This window comes from Apteryx rowi, unplaced genomic scaffold (assembly GCF_003343035.1).
Source record: "Apteryx rowi isolate R43461 unplaced genomic scaffold, aptRow1 scaffold_426, whole genome shotgun sequence".
Taxonomy (NCBI): domain Eukaryota; kingdom Metazoa; phylum Chordata; class Aves; order Apterygiformes; family Apterygidae; genus Apteryx; species Apteryx rowi.
In genome coordinates, this window is record NW_020450679.1 from 798,964 (window position 1) to 819,324 (window position 20,361).

General features: G+C 38.9%; 1 protein-coding gene across 1 annotated transcript; it reads right to left on the bottom strand.

Moving 5' to 3' along the window:
* Nucleotides 1–8,001: 8,001 nt before the first annotated feature.
* Nucleotides 8,002–19,706, bottom strand: GAS2L3 (growth arrest specific 2 like 3). The gene is made up of 8 exons (XM_026076124.1): nt 19,677–19,706; nt 18,510–18,678; nt 17,728–17,846; nt 16,100–16,241; nt 12,423–12,486; nt 11,620–11,755; nt 10,214–10,321; nt 8,002–9,429 (listed from the first exon to the last, which is right to left on the bottom strand). The coding sequence occupies exons 1-8, from the start codon at nt 19,704–19,706 to the stop codon at nt 8,002–8,004; spliced, it is 2,196 nt and encodes a 731-aa protein (XP_025931909.1).
* Nucleotides 19,707–20,361: the final 655 nt, after the last annotated feature.

A 20,361-nucleotide genomic window follows, 5' to 3' on the forward strand; every position in this document is an offset into this window, starting at 1 on the left:
AGGTGTGAATCCCTTTAGGGATTACAGGAGAGAGGAATGATAAAGAATATTCTTTTTTCCTGCTTCAAGCAGCTAGCTTTTTGCCTCTAAAACAAGACTTACACCTTCTCTGCTTGCTCTCTGAAGTCCTGCATGATACCAGGCAAATCAGTTAAACCAGCCCTTTCACAAGCAGCTGCTCCTTTTTACTCATTATACAGGTGCCTGACTTAAGCCCATTAGTCCAATTAGCAGTCCTGCTAAAGACTCCCAGCTGTAAGTCAAGTCACCTGAAGTCATTTGCAAGTTACTCAGTCCCTTCTCACACTAACTACTTTGAATGATGAAGTGCAAGAAGACTGAAGTTAATTAGCTCAATTGAGTGGATGCTTTAATCTCAGTGACTTTCTGCCTTGATTTTCTTTCTATGTAAGGAGATAAGCCTGCTTCACTTCCCGGCTCCGGACGTACTCTGATGCCAGTGATGAGCATCCTGGAAGAACTCCCATGGCAATGAATCACTGTCTTCAGTGCTGGCTCCAAGCAGTGGGTCACAAATTTGGCAAGGATCCCTGCACTGAAAAATGGGGGGAAACCCGAAATACTGAACACGTGCTCATGAGCCAGAGCCGTCTGCTCTGCATGCTGAGTGAAACAGCGTCCTGATGAACAAACAGAGCATGACCGCTAGTGAAAGCATGCAAGTGAGCCGCTTGAAGGTGGCACAGACCATCTTAATTCTGACATTTTTTCAAACCATGAATCTTTGACTTTACAATCCTAATGCAGTTTTTAACATATTACTTTCAAACATTTGTTCAATGAAATGGACTGTGACTTAAGGGACCAAGTCTCAGACAAAACTTGTGAGGTTTTTAAACAAGAATTTACAAAGAAATAAAAATAAAACCTTCCCAACGTTTCCCTTTACAAAATCAAAACAGGCATAGTCTAGCATAGATTTTCTTTTTTTTTTCATGTAGATTATTGGATACCAAAAATGTTTCTTCATATTGCTTTGTACGTATTTTGACATAGCTGAATATCCTGCTATAGCTGAGGATGTATTAAAATCCAGACCATACATCTGTGTATTTGCACAACCCTTCTACATCTAATGTGAGTATTATACAGGAGTTTTATACTAGGACTATAGACCCCAAGTGTGTGTATTTAATTTGGTTTTAAAATAAACTCACTCTGCTGCTCTTTTCTTTGGATGCAGCAATAAATAACTTCAAGGTACTGCAAGGGTCACTGCTGCAGTGTGTACACAATAAAAGTAATTTATTATGGTCCTGTTTCACAGGTGTCTATAGAATCCAATACTCAGCAAAAAAAAAAAGCTGTGAAGAGGCATACTGCTCATCAGAATGACGCACCATGGTAATTAAGTATGTTCTGCTGGGAATATAGGTTCTAGCACAAGGAACTTTCTGTTACAGCAGCTATGCTTCAGAAAAGTAAAAAAAATAATAATGCTTATATAAAAGATCAGCACATTACAAAAATCGAAACCTGAACTTCAACAATTATTTTTATTTTCAGAAGTGGGAGATAGAGCATATACTTTTGCATTGCAATTGTGCATGTAAACTGATCTTAATATTGTTCTTGTGAGGAACCATGATTGAATACATCGATAAACACTAATTCATGATACTTTTCCACTGTGTGAATATGCAAACATGGTCTTTTGCAGGGGAAAGATTTAAGTTTGACCTCACTTTGTAGGACCTCAGTTTTGCACAGTACTTTCTGACTTAACACCACCCACCAGTTTGACAGCTAAGTTCAGTGCTGCAATATTACTCCTAAAAAAACTTTTAGTACAAGTAATCTGTCAACATTTTCTGTCTAGCTACATTCCTCAGAGAAATGGCCAGTTGTCTGCTGCCCCTTAAGGATTTTCTGCCATCTAAAACACAATAATTTGCACAAAATGCCATAACAGCATTTATTTACATCAGATCAGTTCCCTTCCCTGACTAGAACACCATTCACTGCCACTATCCTACTTTTGCAGTGGTAACACACCTGAAAGTTCAGGTCTAAGTTAATGGGGACTACTGGATAGCTGGGAGATCTGTACCATAAGCAGATCACAAGTCTCAAATGCTTTTAATATTTTAAAAGTTTTAAATTTTATTTTTTAAGATGTTCAAACCATATAAAAGTCTCCAGGTTATTTAAATTTCGCACAACTTATTTTTCAAAAACTTCAGTAATGAAATGGTCTTTCTTCCTTCTTGGCTCTAAAAAAAAGAAAATCTTGAAAAGGAGATTTTCAAAATGCATTTGCATGAAATGAAAGGGCCTTACAAAATTAACCATCTCTCACATTATTTTCTGCATACCACATCTAGGTTTTGCTAGCTAAGAGGTGTTATTTGAATCCAGTAGAAAAGTTTTGCCTCTGGATTTTAAGAGAATATAAAAGTCTTAAATTGTCTCTTCAAGTAGCCTCTATTCAATGCATAGACACCAGAGGGCCCCATAACACTTGCTGATCAAACACATTGCAGCTTCAAAAATACTCTCCCTGTAGAAAAATAAAGAAGAGGTATATAGTGTGCTCTTTAAAGCTAGAGCTGTTTGAAGTTTTAGAAAGAGAACTGCCTTGAATTTTAAAAGATTAAAAACCATAAAACTGCCCAGCCATAACTGAAGTTCTCTGAAATTCAGATATATGCTGCTGTACATTCATGCACCTGTGCTTCTCACGTCCAGTCTCAGGTTTTTGGATGGTAGTACGTATATGATGTTCATTTGTTTTGGTGTTTCCCGAGTCAGATATTGGCATAAAAAGGAGAATGAAGCTGTGGCTCGCATGGAGCAGCCCAGCTACGCAGGGCTTTCATGCCGCTGGAGGATGTAGGGCAGTCACGGACTACAACCTGGACAAGCGATCTCGGAAGTCTTCTCCAGTCTCATTTGAGCAATGGTCGCCGCACACATTTCACTGAGAGATCGGAGCTCAATGTTTACAGAGCAGTCTGCCAAAAGAAGGGCCAGAACTGGAGATGCTGGAAATTATGAACTGTATCATCAGAATGTGACCAGAGCTCCTAGAGGCCTCTGCACATATCTAACACAGCTACAATTTTCGGTGACTTTGCTGCTAATTCTTGAGGTTTTTCCTGTCAGTCCTAAGCAAGTTACATTTTATGCATCTTCTTACAGGCTCCAAAATCCATTTGGATGGCGTTTGCCTTTTGTTCATTTCCTTCTGACCAGCACTTGCTTACAGGAAGGTCCAATTGGCTTTGTCTATTGTAAGTAAAATACCATTAGTTGGACAGACAGATTTATCAGTGTGAAATATGTAGGGCTTTGGAAAAATACAGGGAGATTGATCTGTAGGTTCAGATGAACTCAACTGCTCCCTCCAGTATGACTCTGGAGTATGTCCTTAGGTTACCTGATCCAGCCTGTACATTTATTACAGGAGATGTGCCATCAGCTTGCAAAGGTACCTAAGGACTTCAATGGCTACGGCATCAAAGAAAGTAGTTCTGCTGGTTCAAATAAGGGACCTACAGAAGCTGAAAAGACTAGACTGAGGTGACTAGATGGGAAACTTTAGCATGGGCATGCTCAGACTCCTCCAAGTTTTATAATATAGTCAAAATCACAGCTAGGTACACTTTAATCAGCATGAAAAACAGGACCTATCCCAGCCTGTCATCCCAGAAGCAGATGTCAACAGGGCATTGCAGGGGTTTCTCCATGTATCAAAGAGAATCTGGTTTAATTAGAGCATGTCATAAATTTTATTTGCCTAACTCACATTATCATGAATTGGTGACAAGCAGGATCACTCTGTACTCAGCAGTTCTCCAGCTTAGATGCTAGCAAGTAAAGGGAGTGCAGATGCAATTTTGGGGTGTTCTTCTGCCTTTCCCTTCAGAACAACAGGTCCAAAAAGGGATTTGAGGCCTTCATTAGATTTACAAAACCCATTTTGTACAGATAGGATCCAAACTTGTTTTGCCAACAGCAGGGTCACCAGGATCATGAGAACAAGTGGAAGAAAAAAGGTGTTCTGTTGACCGAATAGCTGGACATTTTCTTGTTAAGAGTACATTGAGCAAATTGTCACAATACAATAAACTCTACTTTTTTGATAGTCAGATTTACAGTATCTTAATGAGAAATAGAGCATTCTGGTGACTACTGCAGGAAATCCATTCAGTACAAGACAATGCAACGGTGAAACAATTACCCTAAAAGTATGGATAACTTTATGAAGAGCATGACAGTTGTGTTGAGCCATAAGCTTCTGGCAGAGGAAATGGAAATGTGCTTACAGGACTTTTTGTTAGAGAGTTGCACATTGGCAGTATAAGCTACAGTGAAGAAAGGACCAGCTTCCCCAAATTATGAACTCCATCCTGGAGTTGAACCCAGACCCCTGAATTAAGCACCCAGAATCCACCAGAGAGGAAGTTCTGATTTTGATGCATTTACAGGCTTAGCAAGGAACCAGCATTTCCCATTGCCTACTTGCAAGCAAGACCACAACTAGAAAACTAACCTAGGAAGCAGGAGCTTTATCCTCATTCAGATTCAGATACATATTTCCCCAGAATGTGTAATACCTACCTGCAATGAAGGCAGTTCTGGGGTAGGAGGAAAAAATATCCTCCTTGTCTCCTTCTGAAGCTTTGCTGGTAAATGACTTAAGACTCCCTGGGACAGAGAGGAGGCAAGATGTTGTAGTCGGATGGGGAGGACACTTACCCAAGAGAGCAGAGCTTTCGGCTTTGTATTTTAATCGGTCTGGTGAGAGTCCACCACCTCTTAAGAGCAAGCCACAACCACCACCTCTGCAGAGCCTGCTCCTGTAGCAATGAGTATGGTAGATGCTCTGAACATGCACATGCTAGACAAAGCTTAAGTGGCAGGATACGTATATCTATATGGTTAGGCATCAGTATCAGACTGGCAAGAAGCCACTCTGGAGCAGGCAGCATACTGAACGTTTTTTAAATCAAATGGGGAGAAAAGCTATTTTAGGTGACTCCAGTGCAAACACCCAATTCTCCTCCCAATGAAACCAATGAAGCTTCTGTTATTGATGGCAACGGAAGCAGGGATGGGTCAAAAGTTTATTGACAAGATGTAAGCATGGAAAGCATTGGCACAAAGGTGCTTTATATTTCAAGTACAGATGCAAAGAATAAAACTCTTGGAGGTATATCTGAGGCTACTCAGTCCTTGGCAGGTAAAAAAAAAGAGTAGAAAGCCCCTTCTACTCAATTAGTTTCTCACCAAATCCAAGTTCTGAGTAAAGAGGTCTGAACTCCAAATAAAGCAATGTATTAGATACAGCTATTTGTCTTTATCATAGCCTGAAATGGAAGATATTATTTATGTGGTGGTACAGTAAGAACGTAAGCCTTCTAAAATAAATAAATGCATTCTTTCCCTCCCCGCAAAAAGAGGTCAGTAGAAAAAAAAATATGTGCATGTAAAAAAGGTGTGGTATATGTTTATTTAAAATAAGTACTCATACAGAAAGACATCAATAACACATGGAAAATTCAGATTCTTGCTCCAAGTTATCTTTTCTTCACAAAAAGTAATACAAGCTGAAGATTAGACTTGCTATTTGGCAATGTAAACTTTGCAAAAAGATTATATATTTTGATTAAGAGGTATTTTGTTACATTTTGATCATTGGCTTACCTCATTGCCATGTGACAGACTTAGTTAGCATATGGCTATAAAGTTGGAGACTGCAATATTTCCAGAAGTCAGACCACGTTTGAATATACTTTCTGTATTAAAACAAAAACAAACCAAGCCCACCCACATACAACAGCTGAACCGTCCTTAGATTAGTTGTTCAAGGTTTCAATTAGAAAAAGGAATTTTTTGCCTTCTTCAGTGCCAGTTTCCCAGCTTACACTTTTATATTTCGTTTTGAAGTGTAAAATTCGGTCTATTACATGACATAATGGATCACAAAGATGAAGCCATCCACATTGTTTTCTCTGAAGTCATATTTCAAGAAATTAGATGCCAAGATAGCATTACACTGGAATCCAAGGTCTCAGTTTTTAAAGTACTACTAAAAAACCTGTAAGCAGTTCAGAAAGAAACCTCAAGAATTCAGGCATTAATCTGCATGAGACATGCAACTCCCTATTTAAAAGCCTGAAATCAAAAGCAAGTCACCAACTATAAAATGCTTTCAGTGTATGAGACAATGTGCCAAGTTTATCAAACATGAAAGCACTCCACTACTGTTAATACTATTCTTAACATTTACAGTAGTGACTTTGACTAGTGTATATATAAAACAAATAAGTGATAAGATCTCACCCAAACACACAGTTTTGTATGTGAGCTTGTGGGACTTGTGTCCATGTTATTAAAATAGGTCTTTTTCTTTCCTATATTTTGGATATAGTTATTTACAGTTTATTCCCAGCAGGTTGTAACTGGTACCATACAGTAGATATGCATAAATAGAATCATAAATAAACAAAGCTAACAAGGTGCTCAGAAAGGTAGTTATGCGACTTTGCCGCTGCAAATGAGAACTCATTATTAGTTTATGGTGATGGTTTACTCTAGTTCTGGGAAAAATATTAAACATACAATGCCAGAAGCTGCAGTTTCCATTTGTCTCTCCTGCCCATAAGTAAACATCCTGGGAACAGAGTGAAAAAATAGCAGTCTCTGGAAGTCCACAGTGTCTCTTCACAGAACTTGAGAGTTCCTCAGTGTTTGTAGGACTAACCTTTCATTAAACCTGAAATATCTCAAGCAACACTACCCCCCAAAGACAGTGAACAGACAATAGTTTCTATTCACCATGAAACCCACTTCTGTGTGGAGCATTAGGTAAGGGTTGAGCACCACAGACGTTTAACCCACTGAAAGCCTTCGGGAGTTGTGAGTGTAAATGGCACATAGTTTTCTGGCACTTTTAGGTGTTTTAGAGCAAATGCAGTCCCTGCTCTTCAGCTCTTTGGGAAACTAACTACTCCTCACCTCCAAAAGGGTAATACCAGAGCCAGAAATAAGGTCTCCATAAACAAAATGAAAAAAAGGCCACTGCTCACAAAATCGGCTTCTAGCACTGAGAAGTCTTTTAGGGATTCAGCTTTAGGTACAACTCCTGCAGAGCAGTAGGGCTCTGCCTACGCGGGTCGGTACTCACAGCCCCATGCTGCGGGAGCAGGAGTTGCTCGGGGGCTCCATCCCAGGGGAAAACACCTGCCCAGCACCTCAAATTTTAAAAGTAGCATTGCTCACTGAAGAGATCTGCCATGAATTTGCGAGGCTAAGGCACAAAAAGAGATAGCGATCGAGGCCATGATATTCCACGTCCAACTCCATGATGCAAACCCAAGAGGCTTCATTTCCGTGTAAGTTGAGGCCACTTTAAGGCATATTATAGGAGACACAGTAAAAACTGATAAACGCAACAGTCAAATCTAAACAGGACTAGAGATTTCTTTCTCTTTTTAAAACAGGTAAGCGACCCAAATTTGGGTCTGGAAGACTGGTAGACAAAAATTAATAGTTTTATTTGAGGTACTAGGACTTGTATCGCATGTGCCCAGCTCTGTCGCTTGTCACAAGCCTCAAAACAGATGTGCCAGAACAACCAGAATCACTCAGGCTCTGCCCTGGGTAAAAACTCCTTGAATAGACTTAGCTCCCTTCAAAATGAGCAACAGCAGCAAAAGCAGCAGCCCCTTTTCCCCTCTCCTCTCGCCTGCCCTTTCCCACACCAGGTCAGGCTAGCAGCAAACAGGTACGTTCTGTATTACACAGTGCTGAACAGCAGGCAAGCTTACTTCTAAATATATCAAGATAGAAGGTTTTAAACCACAAAATACATACAGTTCTTACTGTAAGTTACGCAGCAAGACGTACATTATACCTAACATTTCATATGTTAAATGTAGTGTTATTTAACGTTATTTTCCCCCTCCTCTGTGTAGCAGATACAAGAGGCCCCTTTGCAAGAAATTAAAACTTCCACAGCAGGTAGCAGGTATTTTACTTTCTGGGCTTTTTACTCCCTGTCATAACAAAATAGTGATCGTCTTGCCTGCTCTTTGTAAGGGGGCCTTTTGATACACCAGGGATCCCTTTGTTATATGCTGTTGCTGATTTTCCTTTAGAGAGTGCCTTCTTAGTCACTGGGACAAAAGTTTCATTTGCTTGAAAGTTCTTGGTTGCAGGCTGACTTTTTGTGGAAGGCTGTGCTGGCTTTTTGGTCATTGCCGCTTTGGCTGAAGTTTGAGGAAGCCGCACAACAGATAATGGAGTGCGTTCAGAAGGTTTCGATGACGTGGGTCCAACCTGAAGGCTTTTACTGACATTTTGGGCCTGTAAATGCTCTGCGGCTGTCTGCTTATTGGCAGCAGAAGATACATTTTTGCTTGCGGATACCAGTGTAGGTGATGATTTTGATGCTTTATTAACTGCAAGGGAAGGTGTAGAAGCTGAGTGTTTTAGGACTGAACCAGTTTTAAGGTTCCTTCTCTGGTCAGAAGCTGTTTGTGGAGCTTTCTGAGGATGCCAAGACCCAGTCCCTGAAGTCTGAATAGTATTTTCAGAAGGAGGTTTCACAAGGAGCTGCTGAGAACGTGCAAATTTGGCAACGGTACGCAGATTTGTAATGGGTGGCTGTGCAGACTTTAGAGCAACAGAATTAGCTTTGGTTGTAGTGCTAGATACAGATTTGCATTTAGAAAGGACACACTTCTGTTTTGAAGCTATCGTTTCATTTGTTCCAGGCAGCTGAGGCAGCTGTTTCATGGAGGACGAGAGGGTAGACTGTAGCCCTGTTCCTGGTGACTTCTGGGTCAGGGCAAATTTCACCTTAGGAGCATCAGGGGACCAAATACGTTTGCACAATGTTTCAGAGTGAACAAGGGCTGTTCTTGATCCTGCAGGACCCTTGTTTACATGCTGCACAGGGCGTGAAGGAGCAGAACCTGGTGAATTGTGTGCAGGAGACTTCAGCTTCTTTGAGGTGCCCATTTCTGGTTTGAAAGGAGACTGCACTCCTGTGACTGAAGTCCCCTGTAATTTGGACCTGGCTGACAATGGTTTGGCTGTAGAGGATGGGTGTGACGGTACTTTTGGTGATGCCAGGGCAGGGGACTGAGAATGTTTAGATAAAGCTTTCTTACCACCGGTCCCATGGGCAGCCTTTAGACCTGAAACAGGAATAGGGGGTTTTGATGGCGGCTTTTGAAACATATTAATTGCTGACATCGGATTCATGGAAGGAGGTTGCTGACTTCTAGCTGAAGAGTTGGGGACCCTATCATTGGTGATCCCTTTCTGAAACGTCAGGATTTTTTGTTCCAGAGTTGCAAACTGAAGAACTCGGCACGGATCATACTTAAGCAGAAAACCTTGAAGAGTGTCCCAGCCTCCACCAACACGTACCATCACATGCTTGCCATGTAGCATCTGAGAATGGAAGTCGGGGGAGAGAAACGAGAGAAATATCTGTCTTTTTGCAGCAGTATCTCCTCATCTTACATTATAATCTACTGAAATTGAATAAAAATAGGACTTTTAAAAAAGAAAAATTATGTAATATGTGAGGTGTATGCTCTCCAGATATTGCTAATAGACATATCTCCTGCAGAGACAGTCATTATGTGTAAGGAAATAATGAAAGCATATATAGGAGCATATACAGGAGACAAGTTGTGCACACAAAAGTAGAGGAAACCAAAACAGGTACAAAAAACATTTTTATCCCTTCTGTCAGCATCTTTATTTAGTAAAGAGAATTTTGGATAAAGGCTTTGTTTAAATTAGGGAGGTCCTCAAAATTTTTTAATCCCACAAATTCTTATGCCTGCTTAAGAAAGCACTCAGCTATTCTGCTAGTGATAAACCCCAAGTGCCCAGATTTTGACCAAGTAACATTCTCAGATTAAATCTCTGTTGCATTACCTTTCTTTATATTTCATGTTCTTACTGAAAATTTAGAAAAAAACACAGAAAATCATTAACTCACTTATACTTTAGCATGGCTGTTATTGTAAAATCAATGGTTGTAAAATCAAATTAGCTAGACCTGCTTGAGTAGGGGATTGAATCAGGTGATCTCCAGAGGTCCCTCCCAACCTCTGTTACTCTATGATTCTAAAACACTAAAAAACATTAAAAAACAAGGTATTCCAACTAAAAATATTTCTCTCTCCCTTCTGAATAAAACTTGGAATATTGAGAAACTACTTACTCGTATGAACAGTATTTTATCTCCCAGCCTATAACGTCCTTCAGACAAGTATTCAATTGAAAATCGATGGGAACAACTACAGGGAGGATCTTCTGCTATATGTTTAACCTAGTTATTACAGTTGAAAGCATCTGTTAGTATTTTGACAGAAGCATGTGTTTAACAGTTTGTGTTACATAGTACACCAAGAGATACAAATATCTTCATCCCACAATCGAAAGAAACATTAGAATTCTATTCCCTCACAAAAGAAATCTCAGCTATATAGAGCTTCAAAACATAGAATAAAAGATCAGAAGGCACATACATATAGAGAAGACAAATATTTTGAGTTGCTTAGATCTAATTTTCATTATTTCCTCAATTTTAACATATTTCTACTTTCCATTTTAAGATTCGTCTATAATAGTGTGCATAGTAGCATCAAATCCCAACCACATCCTCGTAAAGACACTATTATGGTTGCAAGAAACTGAAACAAGTGCCTGGGCCTCTTCTGTGTCTGAATCAGTGTTCAGCAGAACCAATGCCATTGCTATACCTGACTCAGTGGTACTTCAGCATTCTCCCAAGTTTTTTATAATTTAATCTTCTATGTGACACCCAGTGAGAAAACCACTAAAACCAGAGGAAGGTGGTCACCAAGTCAGTCCAGAGTTAGACAAGATGTGCCTGTTACAGTCACTTATAGAGTTAAAGAACTGGAAGGTCAACTATTGCCAAGCACCAACACTAGTCACCTTTCAGAGGGAGAATCTGGTGATTGATGTTCCAAATGAAGCAAAAGTTTTACATACAACATCATCAGGGGACTTTTATAATAAACAAGTTTTAAAGTCTCAATATGTATTTTTAAGCAAAATAGGAGAGTTGTTTATCATTCCTTTTGGATCAGTTCACAAGATGAGGAAATTATTTCCTCTTCTGCATACATGCTCATTTCCAGTTGGTACAGCTATAGAGGTTTTATTTAAAGTCTCTCTTTCAGAAATGTTTTATCAAAGTCTACTTTTCACATTTGGTGAAGTTTGATGAAAGCATCAAATTGAAGAGCAGTACAAGTTCCAATCATAGAATACTGATATATAAGAAAAATTGAATGATGAGAGGTTATTTCTTATACTCAAGAAAGCAGTGAAAAAAAGGAAGAATGGAAGATCAAGACAAGTTATACGTACTGAAGCATTAACTCCAAAATATTCATGACAATGTTTTGCTTACATTTAAAAAAATCTTCTGAAGAGGTGCATACCCTTCTGTCTCCTGGTTAAAGGGGTTCACGAACATTAGATGAAAAATTATCTACGCTTACTGAGCCAGATCGCATAAGTACTAAACTTAGAGTCTGATTTAAAGCCCACCTCACAATAAGTGAGGTAGGGCAAATAAGTGCAAGTAGTACTTACTGCCTCATGTAGCTCCCCATGGTGACATGACTTTGCTGTGCTAACAGGCAATGTTGGTCCAGAGGTCATTAGCAGTGTTTCTTCTAGCTCAATTTCCTTCTCCAGTTTCACTAGCACAGGAGGTTCAACTCCATACCTCAATACAAATACATAAGTAGAGATTAGTTGCTAATCTACTGAAGAAAACAAAGAAATTAATGAAGACGGACATGTAAAATGCTGAATAGCTAGAGTGACAGAGAGCAGCACTACATCAGTCAGAGCAATAGCTGTCTTGGTGATCCAAAGAGAAGGAGTAGCTCTGAGTTTCTAGAAGTTGTCCCAAAGATGGTCTTAGAGATACCACAGAAGGCAGTAACAGTACTGTCAAACCTGTGCAATTTAGGTCACAACCAATTTACATAATCTATCTTAAAGCTTCTTGTCCTTACAGAATGATAAAGAGCTGATTCATATTCAAAGCTTCCATGCCTGCCCAAAGCTTTAAAAAAAAAAAAATCATATTTAAGGTTCACTGAGTTCTTCAGGCATACTTCCAAGATGTACACTTATCTATAAGCTGAATGTAGCATTCAAACATACAGCTATAAAAAGCAGTATGCATCAGCACCTCTCCATGAGATGATAAATATTTGAAAAAAATATTCATATTGTAAGGTAGGCCTAGAAGAGCTTTTTCTGCACAAAATTAGCACCTACTGCACTATACTTAACAACTGCAGTTCATCTTAACTTTGTTTTAACTTTTACTTAAAAGAATATATTCGTTATTCCCTAGTTAAAACCCTGCATGGATCACATACCTGGATACAATGCGACCAATTTCCAACAGACAGAGATACACTTGTCTTGGATCCTTGTGCAGAACTAAAAGGGAGGGGAAAAAAACGGTATTTACTGTAGGAAGGCCTGTGTAATTAGATTCAGAGAATGGAAGATATGGAACAGAGGACTACAGCCAAGCCATCTCCTACACAAAGGCAAACTACATTAGTTTACTAAGCCAGTTTGAGGTGTACTGTATCATGGATAAGTACTACATGCTTTTAAACTCTTATTCTCTTTGAAAAATTGTCTAATCCTATCCTGGCACTCCTGAAATCAAATTCCTCTCTAACTCTTGAGAGAAACACACTTTAGCTGGTTTTATGCGATTCCTTCTAGATTCAAACTGGAAAGCAAGAGAGCTGAGAGCTTTCCCTTCTCTATTGCCAAATATGTTTTAGCAGTCTCAGGGATCCAGAGCATTCAACAGCTGGAAATAGGCAAATATACTTTATGGTTCATATGTGCGTGTGCAGACACAGGTACAGTCTATAGATGAACAACCAGAGGAGACCACACTGCAAGGGATCTTGCTGACAAGTGGGTGGCGATACAAAGCCAGCCAGCCTAAACAGTTTAAACCATGGCTGGGAAAGGATAATCAAGATGATTGCTAGTATTTCAGCAAGTGATAGCTGTTTTTTTTATTATCCCTTTAAAAGTTTGGGTTGCCAGCAGGGTCCATCCATGTGGCTGATTTGACAGGCAGAAGCTCCTGCCTGCGCAGCTGCCCTAGGAGACTTCAGACTGCCAGCTGCAGCCACCCTGTTGAGATGTCCACACCCAACCCTGCTGTCCCTCCTTTCCTCCCTCCCTGGCAGCATGTACTTAAACAGTTTTACATTAGATTTTGCTTCTTAAGGGCTGTGCCTACAATAACACAGCTAAAGTGTCCCACCCAGAGGCTGCTTTGCACCCCCCGTTCCCAGGTCAGAGTAGCTGGGACAATTGCACACACTTGACCAGGAAGGTACCAAGTCATGAGTGGAGGAGCTGAAGAATGAGATGGAAGGGTAGGGTGACAGCCAAACAGTGTATCGATGACCATGGAAGTTCTTGGTTTTCTTGACAACTTTAAAATGAAAATGTTAGTTGATTTTTCTGCTGCATGAAAGAATCAGAGAGAAGGAAATCAATGTCTAGTTTGGGTTGAGGTTTTGGGGGGGGACAGGGGGCTTGTGTGGTTTTTCTTTGTTTTTTTTTTGTGGTTTTTTTTTCTATTAAACATCTACATTTAGGGGTTCAAGCAGAACAAGGGCCACAGAGAAAGAAATAATTCAAGATCTCATGCACAAGTAATTACTTCATCCTTGAAATTGGAACGCACTCAACATTTTTTAAGTCCACTAATAGTAGTATGAATGCACACAAAATAAACAAATCCACAAACAAGCCCTGTGCTTTCTTAGCCAACTGGAAATACTGTCTAATAATTCAGACACCAAAAGTCAGGAGAAAGGATATTCAGGCCCCCCCCCCAAATTCCCTTCAAATATAAGAGATGGGAAAAATGTATCTACAATTTTTATATGGTGCACCTTTTATCTATATAAACAAGTCTGACTTTCTTCCTACTGCACAGTAACAATATTCAGTAGAAACTGGAAACTCTGAAGAAAAACCCAACAAGCCAGCTCTATATTTACAGATGACATCTAACATCATGCTGATGTTCAATTTGATATTTAAAACTGCTTTGCTTTAAATAAGACTGAGGTATTTCTTAACATATAAACTGAGTAAAAAGTCAGATGTTTCTATTTTCATCATTGACTTCAACTTGTAAAGGCAATTTTTAAAGTCTACCTTTAAAAAGATCTGATAACAAAGGATAGATCTAGAACAGGAATTTGACACAGCCTTAATTGAAAAGGTACTGGAGGTTAATTTTTCTTTTGTTCAGAAGTTGTTTTGCCAACTGTAACAGAAATAGTATAAATTGCCTGAATCCAGAAGAGAAAAAAAATAAATATCTAAATATACCCCTAGCAGAAGTCAAGAGATCAGGCTTGATGTCAGTGTTGTGCAAGGACATCCCATGACAGCTACTCTCCCTTTCTGCTATCTCAAGAGCCATTTAATTTCTTTCCTCCTTGGCTTTCCACATTTTCAGGATGTGTTGCAATATATATCTGATAGAAAAGGACAACTGTCAAGTTTCAGAGACAGCCTTTCCCCAGTTCATTCATAGAGAATAACTTGAAAGTTCGATGGAGAACATCAGTGGAAATAATGTCTCATCAAGGAGGCTGCAAGTCTGCTCATCTGACTGCCAAAAAGGCTCAAAGACGGTATTTATGCCACAAAGCAAGCTTGTGTTGAGAGTTATAACCAGACTTCAAAACACTTTTTGGCTATGAGCAAAAGCCACAGCGTTAGGAAATCCCATCTGCTTATCTCAGGGAGGCTAAACAGGTTTTAGTTACCCATCCAGTTAAGGGAACTAAGGTATTTAAGCAATGGAATTCATACAAGCTGAAGTGAAAAGTATTAAAACTAATTTTCTTATAACTCAGTTCTCCTACTTGTCTGTATTTCATGGCACTTAAAGACAGACTCCCTACTTAAATCAGAATGAGAGACATGCAAATAAGGATGTTTACTCAACTATTTAAAATAAGGTTGATCCAGTAGAGAAGGCATGGGCAGCCCAACTAGCAAGGAGGAGAGCTTAAAAGACATACAATTAGTCAAAGCAATGTCTCCCATTTAAATATCATTAAATGGCACAAAGACTTCAAGAAAATCTAGTAAATATTGCAACATATTCATTTGATTACCAAGAACATAAAAGAACTTTGCATTTTTTGGTGTGCTGCTTGACAGGCTGATACTTTGCAACTTTTTTTGAAAAGTATTCTATTTGCCACTGAAAGGTTTGTATCAGTTGGCTTTTACTGACATAGTAGCTGGTAGAAGAGTATTTCCTTATTTGCTAAGTTTCTCTTAATTAGCAGTCAGAAATTTTATTCCATCTGGAAATATCAGTCCTGTGGCTGTTTGTTACAAGGTACAGACTGCGCACTGGGGCAGGCATGTGCACATACACAGCTGGCAATATTTATTTTCATAACTATCTTATTAGACGGGAAAATACAAATAGCTTACTGTTACGTCAAGTAGGTCCCGAAGTAAATGTTAATTACCAACAGACTGTTTTCACTTCAGGCACAACGCCCTGATGTAGTTACCAAATTTAGCAGTCATGAATGCGTTATTCTGAGTGTTTTCTGCAATAAGAACGAGCTCAAATACCAAATAAAGGATGTTATTGTGAGTTGACTCCATGGCCTCATGGTCTTCCAGCATGGGGAAAGGGAAGGGACACAACACTTGTTTTCCGTCAGTAAAAAGGCCACTGAGTAACAGAGAAGACATGTAGCAGTTCGCTGCACAGCTCCCACTTCCCCCTTCCTCCCACACTGCAACTTCCACAAAGATGGAAAAGCATCATTCAAACTAGAGCAGTCACTGAACTGATCTTTCAAGACTTTTACAGGAACACTCCCTTAAAATAAATAAAATCATTAACTGCTTGCACAAGACGGGAACAGTCATGACAAAGGCTTCACAAGACTATACGCAAGAGTTCTCCGTGACCCAGGTAGTTAGGCACATACAGATCAAAATAAGTCTTACAAAAAGGTAGATTTACCTAAACCTTCAGATTCAAAGAGATAAGTCTCATCAACTCCAATGGCCCTACACCAGTTCAGAAAGTTGGCAGTATTATCTCTAGCAAAGAAAGATCCTGATGGAGCATCCTTCTTGCACGGAACTTTTCTCATTGGGAAATTCTGCCAAGGGAAGAAAACAAGATGTTCATTGTGCACATCAACACAGCCAACAGATTTCAAAGCACATTTTAAAAGGAAAATAAACCCTAAATTCAGAGTACAGAAACAGTGATTGGTAACTATTTTGTATTAAATAAATAACAATTTAAAAAAACAAAACACATATGCTACTACAAAGGCAATGTTAATGCAGATCACATTCCCCCTTATCTATGTGAACAGTCACTCTGAGTGAGCAACCCTCAGCTCCGCAACCTCTCCCAAAACTGTCCATGCAGTTGCCTCCCCATTTCCCTACATGATGGGTAAAAAGTCTTGCTGGTGGGCTCACAAATTTAGACAACTATTCCCTTGTCCCACACTCTGTTCATGGCAGTAGAATGAGCACAAAGAACCCTAAACCAATGAAACTGTTCTCAGCTGCCACATTTCGACATCTTCTAGAAAGCAGAGGGAATCAAAGGGGAGCAAGGGACAGTTTACTTTAATGCAAATCAGTATTTATTTTTAAACTGGTATCTTCAAAGTTAAACAAACAGGCTTGAAAAAATGTACTCAAGTTGGGCATCTTATCCTTCTTAAAAAAGAAAAAAAGAATTGCAGCATTCATACAGCTCTCATATAAATCCCATTTGGCATCCTAAGACTGCTGTCATGTTCCCCCCCATTAGCAATAATTCTAATATTAGCCCTTCTATTACTTACTGGCAAATATCCATTATTTAAGACCTGCATTTCCTAAAACTAAGCATCAATGCCACCATATATGTAAAACAGTAAAAACTAAACACAAAAAGGTATTTGGATATGGTAAGACAAGGTACTGTCCTATCAATTGGTGCATGTTAGTTAATGATCTTCTAGCATTTGACAAATCCAAGCATTGCCGTAACTAGACTGAGTACCTAAACATTGAACGTATGCTACCTGCCCTACTGTTACCAGCTTTACAATCCAAAGTTACAGAGCAGTATTTTTCATCGTATAAACACAGATTGCAAGTTGTTTGGGATTCACATTTCAGCTCAGCCATAGTTCCTAACAGGAAAGCTGGAGCCCTTCTCCAAGTACAACTCAGTTTGGATATTTTCATGGCTAACTTATATACTAGACTTTAGCCCCCAGTTTCTGGCATAAAATATACCACTAAATGCCAGCAGATACCTTGTTACCAGCCCACCCTGCTATTATCCCAGGAACAATCAGAGTCCAGTCTTGCACTGGACCTTCCTCTGGCAAGACTTCTCCTGAAGTCAGACTAACTGGGAACTTAGTAAGGACCTTAAGATTTGGTTCACAAATGGAATAAATGTTATTTGTTGCATAAACCTAGTTTATCCATCTATAAAGCCATATCGTTGTTAATCAATATCTGGATACGCAGCAGAAAAACACAAATTTGGGAACTCTTACCTGCTTTTCATTTTAGTACTTCTTACAACTAAGTGGTTTATATATATATATGAAAAAACACAATATGACCCACCCTTAAGTTATTTGAGCTACAACATTTTTTAATTGTGTTTTGAAGAACACCAATCAACTGGCAAAGTAGTACTCCATTATCAAGTTCTTCCAGCAGTTGTTCTGCTGTGACTTCTATTCCTAAAAAAAAGTAAGGCAAATATTAGAGTCACTCCACAGAAGGTAAAGAAATCTCATATAAACTTACTGGCAACTCATACACAGCATTTCATAGTTAAAGACTTAGGTTAGGCTATGGTCCACAAAGGAAGAGAAGTCCTACAATCAATATTAAGTGCCATTGTTGCTTGGGTTCTTATAAAAAGATTGATGAACTTCTTCCCATCTTATGAGCCAGACCACAAAGATATTACCATTGAAGTAATAAAATAATGAAAGCATTTAGAAAGAAATCTCTGAAAGGTTCTTTCTAAACTAATATTTGCTCCTCCTGCCCAACTAGATGCTATAACTATCTATCCCCTCCTTTCCCCTCACAAAAAAGGACTTGACAGACTGAAAATTAGTAGAAATAGATAAGTAAACTAAAATTCAGTAATGTAGTTGGATTTTAATTGGACAACAATATTCAGAAATATAAATTAGAAGGATTAATCACCCTACCTCTAAGAGGTGGAAGCTAATAAAATCTGAAACCAGAGCATGGATTTTAATGTAATTCTAATCATTGAGGCTCAAACACACCAAATCTTAATAGTATTATGAATATTAAGTATCAGCCTTGACTGGGATATTGGAATGCACTTTGAGATTTACTAGACAGTGATTTATTTTTAAACTCACCCAACAGGCCAGACAGCCAGATCGACAGATCTTCTTGCATAGGCACCAAAGTTGCCTCATGCCGCACAGATATCCATTGGTCATATAGGCACACATCTGCCAAACCTGGGCCATGTCTGGGAGTCAGAGGACTTCGCGGACTTAAAGGAAGGTCATCTCCGAACCACACCTGCAGAAGATTTCAGGAAACTGAAGATAGTCAGCTCTAATATTCGCAATCAGATGGTAGAATCTTGCAGTTCTGATTTATACTAAACATCTCTTATTCCAAGAGTAAGTTTTCATTTCCCTTCACATGCACAAAACCAACATAACAGCATCAAGCACAGTCCAACTCTCATTAGTGACTGCTGTATCAGAAGCACCACTGTATTTGTTCTCTTGAGTTCACATTTATCCTTCTGTGGCTACATATAGATTTTATTTGGTTTTCAAATGACTTACTTTTCCTGAATTTTAAATAAAAAAGACATGTATTAAACCTATGCTAGGTTTTTCCCAGCATATTTTAAGTAATAAAATCTGTAGTTTATAATATAATTTACTACAGACTACAGATTTCTCTGATCAAGCATTTTGGATGTATTTTATGTTTAAATTATGAAATGATGAAGTTGAAAGTGGAAGCATATTCCTATGCGAGAACATATATCCTTAGCATTTCTTTTAAGGAATATGTATTTTCAGACTAAAAGCTACCTTTACTTTTTAAGAAAAGGACCACATCGAAGTTTCAAGTATAGAATTTCCAAAGAGGAGGAGTCCTCCCAACATTTTTAGCCACTTTCCTTCAGTTCAGCAAGTGTGTCTGTATATATGTACACATCTGTATGTATTTATATTTTTAAGTGATTAACTCAAATACAGGCTTTAAAAGAAAAAACAATGCATTTTAATCATCATACATATTCTTAAATAATCTCAGCCTTTGGCTTAGAAACCTTCTTAGGTGTCAGCCCTTATGGATATCTGATAAAACACATGGTAAGGATCCAGCATTCCTGGGTTATATCAGTCTTGCCACATGGCTCCATTTGTAAAATGGGAAAACCATTACATTTGTTTAAGCTAAAGACGTTCCACAGATTCTAGCATTTCATCTGCTTCAGGGTAGATCTTTGCATAAAAAAGCATTATACAAAATTCAAGCAATACAAAAGTATTTACCTGAACTGCATTCTGCATGGTCATCTGCATTTACATCAGTTTCTCCCCCTGGGGAAAGAGAAGAGAATTTTTAATATAGTCACTCCTGCTTTCTTGAAAATCCCAATAAAAACTCACCAGTGCTGTTTTTCCAAAATAAGAGTCAGTCTAAGCGGGGATGGAGGGAGGAAGAGAGAGAAGTATCTTAAGAGCTAAGGTTTTGATCCAGTGTTCAGCCAACTTTCAGAACAATGGTTCTCTGCCATTAAATAAAGTAGCAGTTATTACAGCACAAAGTAGCAACTTACTTTATAGGCATAAATAATACTCAAAGGTTTGCATGATTTCAAGAAGCTGTAAGGCATTTCCTTTACCAAAGAGAAATAAGTATATTTCAAACCATTCTGAGATTTAAAAATGTTAGCATTCGCTCTTTCCTTCTAAGCTATCAAAAGCGTTACCTTGTGCATGCATGCATGCATACAGAATCACAGAATCGCTGAGGTTGGAAGGGACCTCTGGAGATCATCTAGTCCAACCTCCCTGCTCAAGCAGGGTCACCTAGAGCACGTTGCACAGGATTGCATCCAGGCGTGTTTTGAATATCTCCAGAGAAGGAGACTCCACAACCTCTCTGGGCAACCTGTTCCAGTGCTCTGTCACCCTCACAGTGAAAAAGTTTTTCCTCATGTTCAGATGGAAGCGT

Coding starts and splice junctions, on each gene's coding strand:
- GAS2L3 (XM_026076124.1), bottom strand. CDS start 19,706: ATGCAGATGACCATGCAGAATGCAGTTCAG. Junction 16,242..17,727: donor GTAGCTCAAATAACTTAAGG/GTGGGTCATATT, acceptor TTCCCTTGGCAG/AATTTCCCAATGAGAAAAGT. Junction 10,322..11,619: donor ATGGGGAGCTACATGAGGCA/GTAAGTACTACT, acceptor TGTAATAACTAG/GTTAAACATATAGCAGAAGA.